This window comes from Pteropus medius, unplaced genomic scaffold (genome assembly GCF_902729225.1).
Source record: "Pteropus medius unplaced genomic scaffold, Ma_sr-lr_union100, whole genome shotgun sequence".
Taxonomy (NCBI): Eukaryota; Metazoa; Chordata; class Mammalia; order Chiroptera; family Pteropodidae; genus Pteropus; species Pteropus medius.
In genome coordinates this window covers 345,957-364,254 of record NW_024342647.1, presented here as the reverse complement: position 1 = coordinate 364,254, position 18,298 = coordinate 345,957, and the positions used below count along the sequence as shown (strand labels likewise).

The 18,298-nt window shown below is 42.3% G+C and overlaps 1 protein-coding gene across 5 annotated transcripts in view; it reads right to left on the bottom strand.

The window, feature by feature from the left end:
* TTLL11 (tubulin tyrosine ligase like 11) overlaps nucleotides 1-18,298 on the bottom strand; it is a 210,433-nt gene that overhangs the window by 156,210 nt on the left and 35,925 nt on the right. For 3 of the 5 annotated variants that reach the window (XR_005653696.1, XM_039866701.1, XM_039866702.1), the window contains exons 2-3: nucleotides 10,091-10,187; nucleotides 3,687-3,820 (exon numbers count right to left, since the gene is read on the bottom strand). The exons of 1 other annotated variant lie outside the window; for it this stretch is intronic. Coding sequence is in view for 2 of the 4 variants with exons in the window: in XM_039866701.1 (XP_039722635.1) it covers nucleotides 3,687-3,820; nucleotides 10,091-10,187 (231 nt within the window). In the remaining 2 variants the exon portion in view is untranslated. The remainder of the gene's footprint in view (nucleotides 1-3,686; nucleotides 3,821-10,090; nucleotides 10,188-18,298) is intronic. One more of the 5 variants, XM_039866704.1, reaches the window with a different exon arrangement.

Sequence of the window (18,298 nt, the reverse complement as noted above, 5' to 3'; positions counted from 1 at the left end):
TGAACAAAGATACAAAAATTCCCAACAAAGTATCAGCAAATAGAGCTTAGCAGTATATAAAAAGCATAATACACCATAACTAAGTATGATTTGTATCAGGAATGCAAGGTTAGTTCAACATTTCGGTATAATAGATCAACAGTGTGATCTATCATATTACCAAAATAAAGAGAAAAACCATATCATCTTAATAGATGCAGAAAAGGGATTTGACAAGATTAAGCACCCATTCATGATGAAAAACTTTCTTCAAATTATAGAAGACACCAAGCTCAACCTGACAAAGGGCGCCTGTGAACAACCTCTAGTTAACCTCGCATGTAACAGTGAAAGGCTGTATGCTTGCTCCCTGAGATGGGAAACAGAGCAAAGATTTCCACTCTAATTGCTTCTGCTCAACACTGTCTTGGAGGTCCTAGCTCAGTGCAGTTTCATAAGAAAAACAAATAAAAGGCACATCAATTAGGAGGAATAAAATATATTTATTCTCAGATTAATTAATTGTATATATCGAAAATCCTAATAAATCTACAAAAAAAAATTCTAGAACTAATAAGAGAATTGAACAAGGTCATGTGATACAAGTTCAAAATTAAAAAGTCGATTGGATGTCTACACACTAGCAACAATCGAAAAATGAAATTAAAAAAATATCATTTATAATTGCATGAAAAATGAAAATACTTAGGGCTAAATTTAATAAAATATGTGTAAGACTTATACGCTGAAAACTATAAAATGTTGCTGAGATAAATTTTAAAAGATATCAATAAATGGAGACAAAAGTCATGGATTAGATAACTCAGCATTGTTAAGGTGGTCACTGTCTCCAAATTATCTATAGATGCAATAACAAATTCAACATCAAAGTCCTAGCAGTCTTCTTTGTAAAAATGGGCAAACTGATTACAAAATTGATATGGAAATGCAAAGGATCTATAACAGCCAAAACTATCTGAAAATAAAGCAGGAAGACTTGCACTATTTAATGTCAAGACTGACTATAAAGCTGTAATAATCAAGGTAATGCGGGGTATCAGCATAAGGGTAAACATACAGACAAATGGGACAAGACAGAGTCCAGAAACAGACCGAAACATATATGGCCTACCGGTTTTCAATAAAGATGTCAAGGTAATTGAGTCGGGGAATGACCGTTGTTTCAACAAAAGATGCTGAAACAACTGAATAGCCATATGGAAAAAAATCAAACTTTGACCCCAATCTTATACACAAAAACTAACTTGAAATGAATCATAGACATAGCTTTTAGCTTAAAAGCTAGAATTATAAAACTTCTAGGGAAAAAAGTATAAAATCTTCATAACCATTAATCCAAAAATGTCTTGGATGTCACACAAAAAGCATAAACTATAAAAGAAAAAATTGATAAATCAAACTTCATCTAAATTAATAACTTTTGCTCTTCAAAAGACAGTTAAAATGAAAATTCAAGGTTAAGCCTTTGAAAAGCCAAGTAGGAGAAAATATTCCCAATACATATTTAAATACATCACATTATATACACAAAAGACTCACACATGGAATATGTAAAGAACCTACAATATAAAATGCTAATAAAAATGAGCAAAGATTTTGAATATACACTTAACAAAAAAGATATTCAAATGGGCTAAAAGCATATGAAAAGATACTCAACATCTAGTCATTGGGGAGATGTAAATTAAAACCATAAAGAGATACAACTACACATCTCTCAGAATGTCTAAAATTCAAAAGGCTAATAACAATACCAAGTGTTGGCAACGACGTGGAACGAACGGAACGTGCACACACTGCTGATGGGAGTGTAAAGTAGTATAAGCACTTTGGAAAACACTTTGGCTATTTCTTATAAAGTTAAACATACACCTACCAGATGATCAAGCAATTCCACTCCTGGGTATATTACCCAAGAGAAATGAAAACATATCAACAAGATGACTTGGGCGTGACTAGTCACGGCAGCTCTAATTATAATGTCTCCAAAGTGGAAACAACCCAAAAGCCCATCAACTGACCGACAGATAAACAAATTGGGGTGTATTTCCACAATGGAACACGTTTCACCATAAAAACACTAACTACTGATACACACAACAAACAGGGATGAATCTCAAAAATATAATTCTGAAAGAAAAAAAGGCTCAAAAAAGTACATACCATAAGATTTCATTTATATGAATTTCTTGAAGAGGTGAGATTTCTCCATAATGGAAATGCAGATCCAGAGGTGCCTAGGCTGGGGGATGAGGGGATTGACTGACTGACTACAAGGAGGCACAGAGGAACTTTTGGGGGTGATGGAACCGCTTTTCTCACTTATCTGATTTTGAAGGCACAGTTATACCTCATTTAAATTCAGCCTGGCAGAATTGTTAGACATAGAGTTGTAGAAATAGGAAGGAAAGGTATTCCACATAGGGACAATAGCATGAGCAGAGTCCCAGAAATGGGAAATTGGCATGGGGGTGGCGGGGTGGGGTCAGTGTGGGGAGCAGCTGATGGTTTAGTGTATTTTTTTAAAATTCACTTTATTGAAGCATAATTTGCATGTGATAAAATACACTCATTTTAAGTTAATGATTTGATGCATTTTAAGAAATGTATATAGACCCACATGACCACCATCCCATAGAGAGAATCCTTTTAAAAATTACCACTTCAAGCTTATTTTGTGCTTTATAAATCATAATTATATTATAAGTTTTATAATTTAATATTAAAACCAAAACAACATGCAGGCAATAAGACAGACTATAAAAAGCATAAGCCTTGAAATTAGCTCTAAGTCTAAATCTTACTTCTCAAGCAAGTCATTTAATTTCTCAAAGCCTCAGTTTCCTCATCCATAAAATGAGGATCATACAACCAGTTTCATTTCGAGGACTGCTGTGAGGATCAAAAGAAATAATGTTAGGCTTCTGGCACAGTGCCTGAAACACAGTAGGACCAACAAAGGGATGTATCCTTATCATAATCGGACCGGCATTTGTTGTGTGGTTCCCCTCAGAGGTATGAGATGGACCATGGAAACTGCTGACAAAGGCTTTGAGATGGTCCTAAATGACATCATTAAAATACTAACCGAAATGGCAATTCTGAATTCAGCTTCCCTACTAGTTCCGTTTCACAATTAGTGGTGAAGGCTCCGAAGTATTTCATGCTCAAACACACTGCTTTGATAGAGAAAGGGTGATTTGAAAATTGATTCTGGTACAAATTTAAATTGGGACATTTAAAAGGTTTCCCCGCCCCAGTTTGTCAGACCCGGTCCCTGGCTTTGAAGCGTAGCCCGATCCCACATTTCACACCACTGGATGCTGGGGAGACCACCCTTCTAGGATTGAACAAATAGTCCCAGCCCTCTTGTGCGCTCAGCCACCTGCTCCAGCTCTGTCCCTCTGTTTCTCCAAATGCCAACCCCATGATCCAGCTCCCAATATCAGCCTCAGGCCTGTCTCCTAGTGTCAAGATGCACCTCTTTAGATTACCTACCTGTCACCCTCCCTGTTCAACTCTGCAAGCTGCCATGATCGCTGTCAACACCTACTGTGTACTGTTAAACACTCCCTTGGCCAGACTCAGCTTTCTGGGGGCCCCGTGTCCCAGCTCCCAGCACAGGACCCAGGACGCAGTTGCAACCATAATATAATTCAAGGGTCATGGGGACGGAGTGCATCTACCTGAGCAACAAAGAGCTGGAACTCGTCAGGCAGAATCCATGAGCGAGGGTAGAAGTTGTACTCCTCAGGAAAGAGATTCTGCATGATTCTCACCGCTCTGCTCAGAGTAATTTTACGCACCATCTCCGTCATGCCTGGGGAGAAGAGAAGCTGTGAGATTTTAACAACAGTGGGCCACCAGCTATAAAACAGCCATTATTTGGGACTTTTAAAACCACCCATCCAACATATTCACTTTTGCAGACAAGATAAAAAAAGGTAGTTGTTCACCCACAGCGATGACTCGTGGTTTATAAAGACCTACCAAATTAATGAAAAACCTGAAGCAATAGGTGAATTTTGTTTCCTTATAAAAATGAAGCATCAATTTGAAGAAATGCATTTCTACTTAGCTTATTATTCCATTCTTTGTCAGCCCCCTTGATAATAAATAGAGAGAAGCATTTATATCTTCCACTTAAAACATATTATCTTCTTTAATTTGGGGCCACCATAGGTACTTCTGGAGTCCCTTCCATCTACCCTACAGAAGATTATCTAGCGGACTCTGCTTACACTACGAGAAGCTTAATTAAGTTGCTTTGTTTTAATCTTTCATGAGAATTAATTTTTGAAAAAGGTATGAGAGAGAAAAATATACACCTTTCAGCATAAAATCTATCTCATTGAAATAAGGATAGGAAGTGGAAAGGATATCAGTATAATTCATAGTTTAAGAGAAAAAAATGGAATCTGTAGGAGTTCTTCAGTTCTAAGTACTGACACTGAAATTGATCAGATTTCATAAATTTGTCCAGAGGGGATTGAAATGTCTCACTTACAAAACATTTTAAAAGAATGGTGGACTTTTTTTTTTTGTCATATCTTTAGTAACTCTGACAAGAGAAGAAATTGAGTGTATATCTTAGCAATATTTTAAGCACATAGGTAAAAATTATTTTACATTTTAACACGCTTCTTGCTTAAGGCAAATATCACCACTGCAAATGGAGACTGAGAACGATGTCCACCCCGAAAGAGGCCACAGAGTCCTATTGCTCACACTAGAAATTTGCTTAGCAAAGTTATTTTTAATAGGAAGTACGAAGTTCCACGTCAGCTTGACATGTCCGAATTATCACACGTTCCAAATGGGCACGATCAGAATGGACGAGCTTTCTCTAAACCCCCATGTACAGGAAGCAAAGGATAAATATCTGAGAATCAAGGTTTTGATACCTACTTCTTGCTTCCCTCGGCATATTAAAAAAGAGCAATAAATATAAAGGTCGCAGCTTCAAGATGTCAATGCCCAGGTTCTCAGCTCTTGTTTAGAAGGATATAGAGAAGGATTACGTAAGAAATAAAGGAGCCTAAAAAGCACTTATAAACTGTGCTCTAACGTGGACTCCTCGATGTTAATAAAAGAAGAAGGAAAAAAAAAAAAAAAAAAAACGAAGACACTGTTCTGAGCTTCCCAAAAAAATAAGTATGAGTTTGGAAAATTATAGCTATTCCTTTTTATTCTCCTATGAGATTAGAAATTTTGAGTTATAAACGCTGGAGCTGAACACCACGAACACAAATTTCGACTTTCTCAGAACCTCTTCATTTGTATTCGACTAACGTTTTCGTTACAGTGTTAAACTAAAAACCTTCAGAACTAACTGCAACACAGCACCTCACATCAAAGAGACGATGCCCCCTACCGAATAGCTGTGGTATTTGCTGTGTTTTAGTGGCATTGTGACGAGAAGGTTCAGAAAGTCCCTCAGCAAGTCAGAAGGACTCATGCGACACAGAGTGTTCCGAGTACAGGAGCGCGACCTGAATGCTCCCGAAAAGTTCTGTGAAAATCAGCGTCCAGCAAACTGAGTAAACATTCAGCAATGGCTCCTTTCGTGTTGTGAATCGGTAGTCTCCACACCAGCTCATAGACCTATCTCCAAGTTCACCTTTGCACCTGTCCCCAGGTAGTTCTCTACTAAAACTGGCCAGGTTCCGAAGCATCCCTACAAGCCAATGGCTACTTTTCCCAGACAGTCCAGTCTGCCGGCTGTAGACAGCTCGCCTCTAACCCTGCCTGAATGCCTGTCTCCAGAAGGCGCCAGTGTAGACCTCCCTCAATCCACTTACCACCAATTCCTTTGTTCCTACGCCATATCTAGGCTGTGTTTCCACCCAGTGCTGCCAGAGAGAGTGTCTCTCACTCCCCGCTTGACCCCACATGGAAGCTGCTGGCATCTCTGCCTCTGGCAGTGCTTCAGACACAGACGTGGGGAGAGCTATTTTCTCTCAGTAAGATTCTGACAAGAGGAGCTGGGCTTCTAGCTGAGCCCGAGCACATGGTCCCAGAGTAAAATTGTGAAAAGGTAGGTTGTTGCCAGGTTCTGCTGGCTCCAGACCCTGCCTCCCTTTTCTAAGGAGCTGCAGCACCTGACCCTACCTGTGACCCCTGCCCTAGGCTCTGGGACCCATTCTGACCTGAAATGAGAGCTCTACGTCTAACCATTAACTCCCAATATTAGGCAATCTTTGGCCCCAACTTAGTTCTCCACTTGAATAAGGAGGATTTTAACTTCTTCTGAGCCTCCATTGTTTTGTCCCCAAATTTCGGGACTCTGTCCTTTGCTCCTGGCGCCTGAGCGGCTGCCTTAGCAATGCCTTGGCCTTGTTCTCTCCGCTGCGCCCCCGGAGCCTGCCCTGCGAGGGCTGGGGTCCTCCTTCCCGTGACTTCAGTGCCTCCTAACAGGTTCCTTTGAGGCTGACGCCTACCTGGGTTTCTCAACAAGGTCTATCCCCAGATGTCCCTGTGGTAGGAGTTCCCCTAGCGATTGGGAAAAACCCCAACTCAGGTCAGAGCTTCTCACACCAAGAGCTTGCCCCCTGCCACACCTGAGCGTGGGTTCTTCTGTCTGCTACACCAAAGTCTCAAGGCCTGGTGGGTCTCACCCACGTGGAGATACCCACGAGTGTAACAGTTTGATCCTCGGGCTTGCCCAGTGAAAAAAATCAAATCGAATCTCAGCTACGTTGGGAGCATTACATTATTCAATCCAAATACCATTTGTAACTACCGTTCTTGGCAAAGACACATTACAACCATCAAACGACAAATGCTTCCAGACCCATCCTCTTCTCTCCGTGCCCCATCACCACCAGCGAGCCCGTCCTGTGCCTGGATGCTGCGGAGGCCTCTTAGCTCTCTCTTCCCTCTCTCAGCCTTTCCGCCCACCTCCAATGCACCCGGCTAGCTGGTCTTTCTAAAATCCAAGTGGGTCTGTGTCACTCTCTGGCTTAAAAATTCCTCTGCGGCTTCCCACGCATGACCTTTGGCCCCTGTCTATCACCTCTCCACTGCCCATCACACCTGACCCTTTCTAACCACGAAGGGTCCCTTGCCCTCCACTGAGTGAGCGGTGTGCTCTCAGCGTTCTGAGTCTTTGCACCAACTCTGCACCCTTGTTCTGCATGAGGGTCAGGCCCATCCATCCCTGGGGGCTCAGCTCACATGTCAATCCTCTTCTCCAGGATCTCTCACCCTGCCTGTCTCCCAAGCGAATCTGGGTTAGGTCATGTGCCCTGGCTCCAAACTCCCACGGCATCCCACGTTTCCTCTGGCATAGCACTTAGTTTGTACTTGACTTCCCTCTCTACATGCCTTTCTCCTCATCTCCGTATCCCCAGCCCAGACCGGCGCTGGACAGATGGCTGCCCCCATAGATTCCTCACTGGAGCCCTCTCTCTCTCTACAAGAAAGTCCCCTCCTCGCGGTGGACTCTCAGGCACCACCTGGCACGTGCTGCCAACATCTCAGATCCTGAAATGCACCAAAAGTTGTCTGTAAGCTGAGAATTGACAGTTCTGGACTTTCTTAAAGCAGACACGCATCTAAATCAGATGACTTTTATAGAAAGTCTTAATTCATCAGTTAAGATATAATAATGTATCTTGAAGGAAATTCCCCTTGGAAAAGTAGCTAAAATCTAATGTGCTGACACAAATAAAATAAATTGCTTCCATATGGGTATCCAAAAGTTTTCAGTTTATTCAGCGTGGGAATTTTATACTTGCCTGACACATCCACTGGAACTTCTTCTAAGTAACATACAATGCATGCGAAATGCAGTTTTTAAATAATGGGACGTATAAGAGGCAGAAGATAAGCTCAGACACAAACCGAAGCCAAAGGACAGAGTGCTCTGTAATCAGCCCATTGCTAAGGATCGCTGTGTCCCACAGAGCAGAGACTGTGGCAGCACCCTTCCGCTTTCTCTGCCCAGAGGTTCAAGAGCCTGCTTCGTCATTACAGCTAAATAATTGCTGTTAGTAAAGTGAGAAATCATCTGTTCTAATCACTGGCATGTGGAACATAGGATGGGACAAATTTGCTTCTTTGAAATGAATATTCCTACATCACCATTAATGAAACTAATCCTTCGGGGGTATTTTTCTCCGTGTTTCTAATTTGTGTTCCAAATGTAGAGCTCCAGCTCCTACTCCCTTCCTTCTCTCAGCCGTTAGATGAGGCATGAGCAAATGGGAAAAGGTAAACGAAGCCTCATTTGATGAGTTATGTCTTAGGAACGCTGTCCTCATTCAAAGAGCTGCTCTCCTTCAAATTATGTTCTCCCGACTTCCCAGAAGTCCATCAGTGGCTTCAAAAAGTCACCTTTTCTGAGCAGCAAGACGGGAAATAATAGCTATTCCATTAGACGATGTGCAAGATCCCTGGCTGCAAGAATAGTTCTTGTTCTCTAACAAAATCCTCTCTCCTCTCTTAGGACAAATTTGAGCTCAGGTTAATTTTCTAGCTCTGTTCCCCTGGAAACCAGTAAAGGTAGAAAGTTAGCTGTGTTACTAGATGACAAAGCATGTGGGTAAAATGACCCCTGATGGGCAAATTGCATAAATACCAGGTAGGAGGTCACAGCCCCAGGCTTTCCTGAGCGTAGTGATGTTCATCACTTACACGATCCTGGCGGGGACCCTGGAAGCTGTGCTATGAAGTGGCCACGTGAGACATTGGCTCCTGTAGGGTGTGCAGCCAAGATAGGCTCACGTCCACCGACGTGGGTGTTGTCTCCTTGCACCTACGCTTCCACTCGAGGGGCCGGAGACCAACCCCTGGGGCCCTTGCAAAGATGCCACTGGAGAGAAACACCTGACACTGACCAGCTGGCAAGCTGTGTCCCCTGCCCTAGATCCTTCTAAGTGAATCCGAGCCAAGTATGGCCTGTGGCGGTCTGCTTAGTTGAAAATCCCCTAGTGGACATGGCACAGCTAGCCGGTGTGTAATGTGTGGATAGTGGGTTTTCTGAGACGTGTTTTCTTAAAGACCTGGCATAGAATGTCAAAGAAAAAGGGGAAATCGATTCTCCTTTTAAAAATAAGCATGAATAATATAATGCTAAGAGAAAACACCTTATATTCAGGCAACTATACTCTCACTGGAAGTACATAAAAATGACACAAAAACGTGGTTACGGTTTGAGGGGAAATGCAGAAATATTCACATTGCTGTTTTGTTAAATAAGAGATAGCATTCAGGGCGCCGTTCTTTTTTAAAAAGTTATTTGTTATTGCATTATAATATAGTTTGAGCAATAGGTTAAAATTTCTGAAAGTTAGTAGGAGACCCTTTGGCTATGGTCAGACTCAGCTTAACCAATTTTCCCCTCCCTCTAAGCACCGCCCCCCCTCAACGTAACCCCCTCTTCACTTAACCATTAAAAATAACCAAGAGCAATGACAGCGGAAGAGGGTGATAGAGATTAAAAATAACATGAAGGGGCATATGGGGCGGCTGGGAGTGGAGAGAGAGGGGGTATCTTAAGGTGTGAGCTCTGTCGCGTCTCTGGCACCAAGCTCCCCTTGCAGGTAAGTGTTCCTGGGATAATGTCGTCAGGTAAAAAGCCAAGGCTGTCTGCAGCTTGTGGTTCCCAGCATGGAGACTGGTTTTAAAAATGGCCCCTCCAAAGATGACACGTAGAGCAAAGGAAAGCTGCTAGCCCCGTTTCTGTGACACAGTCCTAGAATTTTAGTACTTCCATTTCCTGCAAATTATTTAAGTAAAATGGTCTTTCATTCTCCTCATTTTGAGAATAGAGTCCCCTAACGACACCCCCACATCATATCTATACCCAAGAAAGTGGAAATCATGTTCTCCCACCCGTGGACGCAGACCAGGTGAGCCTGTCTCTCTCGTTTTGGGGCCCCGTCTCTAAACCCCTGGCGGGTAGGTCCTGACTCCCACACGTTAATGTCCCTCCCTGGTCACGGGCGCCGAGGCAGAGCGTAGGCAGCAAGGCCCAATTAAGAGTCCTCGAGCTTGGTCTTAAGGCACTGTCATGTTTTCAGAGAAGAGTGTACCCTGAGACACATCCCTGGAAACATTTTTAAATGCCAGCGATCATGGCAAATACCTGGAAACTTGTTCACTTGACCGGAGAATATGTCACTGTCGTGAAATGAAACTCCGTGCCAGTAGATGTCACAAGGCAAGCGTCGGCCGAAAGGGAACTGGAAGAAAGAGAAAGAATGCGACTCATAACAGGAATAAGAGGAGCAGCGACCCCACTGAGTGTCTATTATGCACAAAGTAATCCGGGTGCCCTGGCACACACCCCATGACTCAGTCCTCACCGTAACCACATAAGCGCATGAGGTAGCGGATGCTTTTTCCCATTCTATAGGTGAAGAAACAGATTCAGACAGGTTAAACGACTTGCTCAGGGCCACAGCTGGGCGACGGGCTGGTGGAGTTCTGATTCTTTCATTTTAACCCTCGTAACTACCTAGAAACGCTTGTTCCCATTTTACTGACGAGAAGATGGGGGCTGAGAATGGTAATCTAATATAATAGTAATCTAAACCAGGTCGCAGAGAGCTTGGAAGGGGAGAAATCAGGGTTTCAATCCAGGTCCATCTGGATCCCCAGTCATACTTTTCTTTTTCTGAAAATTGCAACTCTCAACCCAGGCCAAAAGAATTCACAGCCTCTCTCTCCCCGGCCCCGCCCCCCACTTCTCGCTCTCTCTCTCTCATACACACACATACATACAAGGTCCATGGCGGGGGGGCAGGATACATCCCCAGGGCCTAAAACAGTTCCTGGCATTCAATAAAGACTTTTTAAATAAGAACATGAACAAACCAGGAGTGGTCATCTGACTCAAGATGAGAGAACCAGATTCTCCCTTTGGAAACCAGAGATCAGGCAGCCCCTGCTGGCCTTTGAACTGGAAGTGATAAAAAGCCAGAGCCGAGCACAGAGAAGCAAAGGCAGCCCATCTGCTGAGAGTGAAGAAAGGAGCAGGTGCAGAGAAAAAGGTAGAGATGAGACCCTGTGGCCTTGCAGACACAGACTGAGTGACCTCAGTTCCTCGGGCTTCTAGGGCTTAGGCCCAGACCCTCCTAAGCCTAGCTGTCCTCCGGCCCGTGGATCCTGTGAGATAGCCTTGTATCCTGAAGATACATCCCATTTTTGCACAAGCTATAGGGTTCCCCTCACAGAGACAAAAGGGCCTGCTCTTTCCACAAAGCTTAGGATACCAAATCGATCAAATTTGCTCAAGTTTCACATTTACAGAATTGTTAAAGTTATCAAATTCTGCATTTACAGAACATATTTCTTTAACCTGTAACTCAGATGACCCTTGTCAAAGGAAATAAGTGAAGACATGTTAGTTCGTATTTAGAACCTGCTTGTTTGAAGTTCAGAGGAAGAGAAATGCTGACGCATAAGATAAAAACGTTTGATTTTTCCACTCTCAGATTATAGTTGATGAGAATTTTTATCTACTCCAAGTTGAGAAGGCTACGTTCCAATGGAAGAACACAGCATTACTAATGAAATGGCGGTGAGTCGGTGCTTCTAACTATTCCAAATAAAAATGAAGGCAAACGGACTCAGGCGCTTTAAATCATTCACATTATTTCAAAGCTGTGTCAGAGTGAGGCACATCTTACACACTCTATTAGCATTAATACTTACATCTATAATTTATAGCGTTTCACTCATTTTCTTTGCATCCGGTGGACTGAAATCATTAATTCGGCAGTCATAAATACAGAGAGATATGACATATGTTATTTTCTTCTAGTTGTTAAGTGCTGATATAGATAAAGGAAAAATAACCAGGGAGATAGCTCTAAAAAGCAGACTATCCAAGCAAAGTTTACCAAGATCCAAGTGACTTTGCTGCTCTAAGTGTGAGACCAGTACCTGTTCCATGTCAGTGGACAACTGATGACTCCACCTTCTGGTCACCCTTCAATCTTTGCCACTCTCATGAAACCTAAATCGACCCCCTTCATTCACAAGCGGCTTTAGCTCATTCCATTTTGAAAAATTGCTTTTATTTTTTATCCATTCATTCAATAATTACTATGTGCCAGGCACTGCGCTAGATGCTAAGAAAACAGAGAAACACAATTTCTAATAGGTCACAGGACTTCGTAACCCCACCTCCTTTTAAGATCTTTTAGACATAGCTTAAACAGCTAACATCATATTCAATGGCGAAAGACTGAAAGCTTTTCCTCTAAAATCAAGAATGAGACAAGGATGCCCATTTTCTCTGCCTCTATTCAGCATAGTATTGGAAGTTCTAGCCAGAACAACAGGCAAGAAAAAGAAATAAAAGGTATATAAATTGGAAAGGACGAAGTAAAATATATCTGTTTTAATATGATATGAACTTATATGTTAAAAAAAAACCTTAAAGACTATATACACAAAAACAACTATTAGAAATAATAAACAAATTTAGCAATGCTGAAGGATATAAAATCGATACACAAAAGTCGATTGTTTTTCTGTATACAAACCATGAACAATCCAAAAAGGAAATTAATAAAACAATTCTACTTGCAATAGCATCAAAAAATAAAAATAAAATGCTTAAGAATTAACTTAACCAAAGAGGCAAAATACTTGTACACTGAAAACTACAAAATGTTGCTGAAAGAAATTAAAGATACACACATAAGTAAAAAATAGTTCCGTGTTCATGGATTAGAGGACTTAATATTGCTAAGATATCGATTGTTAGTATAAACGATTGGTATAAAACCCAAATGAGTTGGAAACTTATGTCCACAAAAAACCTGCACACAAATGTTTATAACAGCTCTCTCTCTTCATCATTGCAAAAACTTGGAAGCAATCAAGATACCCTTCAGTAGGTGAATAGATAAATAAACTGCGGGACATCCTGACAGTGGAATTATTAATCAGCATTAAAAAGAAATGAGCTATCAAGCCATAAGAATACATGGGCGGGGGGTAGGGTGAGGCCTTAGATATATATTTCTAAGTGAAAGAAGCCCATCTGAAAAGGCTACACACTGTATGATTCCAACTACGTGACATTTTAGAAAAGGCAAAACTATGGAGACAGTAAAAAGATCAGTAGTTACTAGGAGTTAGGGGGAAGGGAGGGATGATAGGTAGAGCACGGAGGAAGTTTAGGGCAGTGAAACTACTCTATAGGGTACTATAATGGTGGATACATGTCATACATTTGTCCAAACCCACAGAATGTGCAACAATAAGAGTGAACCCTAATATAAACTATGGAATTTGGGCGATGATGATGTTCAATATAGATTCATCAATTGTAAGAAATATACCACTTTGGTGTGGGATTTGCACAGTGAGTATATGAGAAATCTCTGTTCCTTCTGCTCATTTTTGCTGTGAACCTCAAACAGCCCTAAATAAAAAAATAATAAAAACAAAGTTTTAGAAAACAGTATGGTACTGGCCTAAAGACAGACATATAGACCAATGGAATAGGATAGAATACTTATAAACAAACGTTTGCATATATGGTCAAATAATTTTCGACAAGGATGACAAGATTATTCAATGGGTAAAGGACAGCCTTTTCAACAATTGGTGTTGGGAAAACCGGATATCCACATGTAAAAAGAATGAAGTTGGACTCTTACACAATATACAAAAATTAACTCAAAATGGGTCGAAGATCTAATTATAAGAGCTAAAACTGTAAAACTCTTAGGAGAATATATAGAGAATAAGTTTCATAATACTGGATTTGGCAATTACTTCTTAGATATAACTCTAAAGCACAGGAAATAAAAGAAATTAAAAAATTTTAATTTTGAATTTCATCAAAATTAAAACATTTTTGCATCAGAGGACACTATCAACAGAATGAAAGGGCAACCCATGGAGTGGGAGAAAATATTTTTTGAAAATTATACATCTGATAAGAAAATATTCAGACTATATTTAAAAACTTCTACAACTCAACAACAACAAAAAGCAACCCAATTTAAAAAATAGGCAAAGGACTTGAATAGACATTTCTCCAAAAAAGATATACGAATGGCAAACAAGCACATGAAAAGATTCTCAACATTACTAATCATTAGAAAAATGAAAATCAAAACCACAATGAGATACCACTCTACACCCATTAGGGTGGCTATTATAAAAATTAATCGTAAAAATAAGTGCTGATGACGACATGGAGAAATTGGAATCCTGTGCATTGAGAATGATAAAAGCCACTGTGGAAAACAATTTCTGCATGATCCAGCAATTTCACTTCTGGGTGTATATCCAAGAGTTGAAATCAGAGACTCGACAGATATTGGCCCACGAACATTCACAGCAGCATTATTCACAATCACCAAAAGATGGGGAAACAGTCCAGGTGTCATCGACTGTCCATCAACAGATAAGCAAAATGTGGTACATACGTACACTTTTATATCACTCAGCATTAAGAAGGAATGAAATTTTGATACTTCCTACAATACACATGAACTCGGAATATATTACGTGACGTGAAATAAACCAGACAAAAGGCAAATATTGTATGGCTCCACTTCGATGAGGTAGTTAGAGTAGGCAGATTCATAGGGATAGAAAGTACAATGGTTTCCAGGGGCTGGGGTGAGGGAAAATGGGGAGTTATTTGCTTAACGGGTGTTAGTTTGGGAAGATGAAAAACATTCTGGAGTTGGATGGCAGTGAGGTCTGCACGACAGTGTAAATGTACAGCCTGCCACTGAGCTGTGCACTCAGAGATGGTGAAGATGGTAAATCTTATGTTATGCATATTTAATCCCAATAATAGTGAAAACTGTCTGCTTACACCCCCAGAGGATAAGGGGCTGTTGGAGGCTCTATTCGGAGCTCTCGTAGCCTGGAATGCTTCTTGGGTTTTCATGGGGCAATTGAAAATGGACACATGCTCCCCAGACCCCCTATTTTTCTCAAGGTCAGCACCATCCTCCCAGTTACCCAGGTTCTAAATCTGGAAGTCAACTTTCCTTTTACTCTTCTACAAACTCTTTTGGTGAAAAAAAAAAAGCACTGAATCGGGGGTCAAAAGTTTTAGACTTGTCTCAGTCACCTACTGACTATGAGATCTAAGGCAACTAAAACCTCTGTGTCCTCAGGAGGCTGAGATGAGAAAACTTGGCAAAGTAACAAAAGGAACCAAGTAAGATAATGGAAATGAAAACGCTTCATGCCCTCCACAGACCAATACAAATCTGAGTTCGTTGTTAATTTAATTACTCATTCTGTGTTAAAAACCTATAATGCGGAACTTATTATTGTGTCTCAGATGCCGAAGACACATGGGAACACATGTACCTTCATGGAGCGGACGGTCCATCTGGAAGAAAGAGCTGAAGTGGTCACTCCAAGGTATCAACACAGCCCATGGGAAGCGCCATGGGATGAGGTCCAGGCTGCTATGACAGCACATTCCTGTGCTGTCAATCCCACTGCCACTGACTCAATTTGGGGCCTCATCTCTCACCTGGATGAAGACTACACCAGTCTCCCCCAAACTCGATCATATCCGGGAAGTCGGGGGACCACACAGTCATTAGCTCAGGACAGCTCGTTTATGCCTGTTGTCCTGTGTTGCTATTAATAGCGCCTCTTTTCAAATGTATCCCAGCTTGGGCAACAAATTAAATGGTCACCTGATTCCTGAGAAAGGGCTACGTGAGTTGAGATTGGAAGAAAGAACAGGTAGAAGATGAGGGAAGAAGAGCTTTCAAGTGATGAAAGCCACGTGGCTGGGCTGACCATGGCCACCGAAAAGCCTGAAGGAGGGTTGGGATGGCAGGAGCACGGAGGACCAGAGAAAAGTACCATGAGACGAGGCTGAAGACTCGGGCAGAGGCAGACCGCGCTGGACTGTACCCAGTGCCGGAACACAGGAACAGCGGGCATGGGAGAGGAGGGTGAACCTGCGGAGCAGACTATGAGGGACCAGAGGGGTGTGGTGGGGGCGGGGGGAGAGAGAGAGAGAGAGAAAGAGAGAGAGAGAGAGAGAGAGAGAGAGAGAGAGAGAGAGAGAGAACGAGAACAAGCCAGGAAAGGCAAGAGGGAAAGTGTGTCGAGTGGAAGGGAGTGGTGCACAGTGTGAATATGGCTATGGCTGAGTGGTCAAGTAAGATGGAAACTAACAGCTGCCCATCAGACGTAATGACACAGAGAGCTTCAGAACCACTTCAGACCACAGCGATCTCCTGCCTGATCCCCCTCGGTCCATACGTGTATGTCATGTGTAACCCTTACACCTCTCATAACACTATAAATTTCTAGGACCAGGAAAAATTAGACATATTGCTCTCAGGTCTCCAGTGATATCTAGTCAGGTGTTCCATGGGTCCTAGGCCCACAGGAAAATTAGAAGCCACAATCCTGAGCATCACCCTGACACCCTCTCCCTCCCTAATATCCAATTGGTCAGCAAATCTTCTGGTTTATCTCCTAATGTATTTCTAAATTTCCTATCCTTCCTCAATCCCACTGCCACTGACTCAATTTGGGGCCTCATCTCTCACCTGGATGAGGACTACACCAGTCTCCCCCAAACTTCCCCCCACCCCCACCAGGGGCTCCCCTTCCAGTCTACTTGACACACAGAGGATGTTTTTTCAAAAAACAGCTCTGACCATGTCACTCCTTTGTTTACAACTCCCCAGTGTCGTCCCACGGACCACGAGATCAAGCCTAAGCTCCAAGCTTGGCCTGAAAGATGCTTCCCAAACTCCCCTGTGCCAACAGGTGTGCCTGAGGCTGGGCCACTTACACGGTGGTCACTTGCACTGTCAGCACCAGACTACTTCTGATATTTAAGTATATGACATTTTACTGTTTTGCGGCCTGGGTTTCTACATCTTATTCTTTCTGCCTGGATCTTCTGACTCGGGTTGACCATCTGCTCCCTTCTCACATGAAGCTGCCTCACCAGCTCTGCCTTCTATGTGGCCTCTGTCGCTTACACCCTTCACAGGCCATTCGGCAACATCTTGTCTGTAAGTCTGTCTGCCTCGCCTCTGGGAACTCTTTGAAAAGAAAGACAGTCTCGATCGGTTGTGTATCCCTAACACCAAGTCTTCAGTACACTGTAGACTTTGTTTTTAACCTTTTTGGGGTGAAGAATCACTGAGATTCTCTCCAGAAAACACACATATGCACAAAAGGTTCCATAGGATCTTAGGAGATTTGAAGACTCCCCAAAGCCTCCAGTCATTCACAGACACCATTGCTAGCAACATCTGCAGTTTGTTCCATGAACGAATGTGGGAATAAAGGGAATGTATGAGTAGCAGCTACTCAGATATATATTATCATCATCATCAGTATCATTAAAGTTAACATTTATGCAATGCTTATTACTATGTCTATGTGTTAAGCACTTTATATGTATTACCCCATTTAATCCTCACAGATGACGAAGCCAAAGCTTTGAGAGATTAAATAACTTCCCTAAGGTCACAGAACTAGTAAGGGCAGAGTCAGACTCACATCCAGGTCTGCCTGATTCCAAGGCCCATGAACTTAACCACTACACACAACTGATCTTGAACTGATCGCTGTAGTAGCATTTATCAGTCACATATGAACTATAGTAACCAACCTATCCTCAGCCCAGCCCACACGTTACCGCCTTTGTCAAAAAGGAAGTTCCTCCCTCAGCATACATACCTGAGTGGACCCAGAATCTCTTTTCTGCTTGCCCAGAGGGACTAAAACACACTTGCAAAATAGCCAGGCTCAAACAAGAACCGAATTCATTAAATGTCCTTTTGACACATTTGTGCGCAAGAAATGGATGTTCAGATCCCTGTTCTAACGGCCCAAAGAACAAGTCCAAACTCCTCCGAGGGATTCTGCAAAATGAAATTTCACGGTGCATGCTGATGAAAGCACAATTCACATTTCTGAACTTTGTGAGTGATTTTCTTCTTAGAGCTTCTTTAGGGACAGAAAATCTTTCAAGCGATTGGGCATAAAAGTGGCCAATAAGCTTGAATACGGGCAAACATATGTGTAACGCATCTACAGAGGAAAATGACCCAAATCGTTGCTTTAAAAGGAGGGGCCCGAAGTACTGAGGGGGAACACAAGGAAGGTACAACAGACAGAGCACCATGCCTGGACCGAGAAGACCCTGGCTCAAGCCCCGACCCACCACAGCCCACCTGGAGACCTTGACACTGGAACCTCACCGCTCTAAGCCTCAGAGCTCATCTACAATGGAGGAAAATGACAGCAGTCAAACCTATCTACTTCCCAGGACTGTGTACGTGGACTGAGGGAATGCATGAAAAAGCACTTCGCAAAC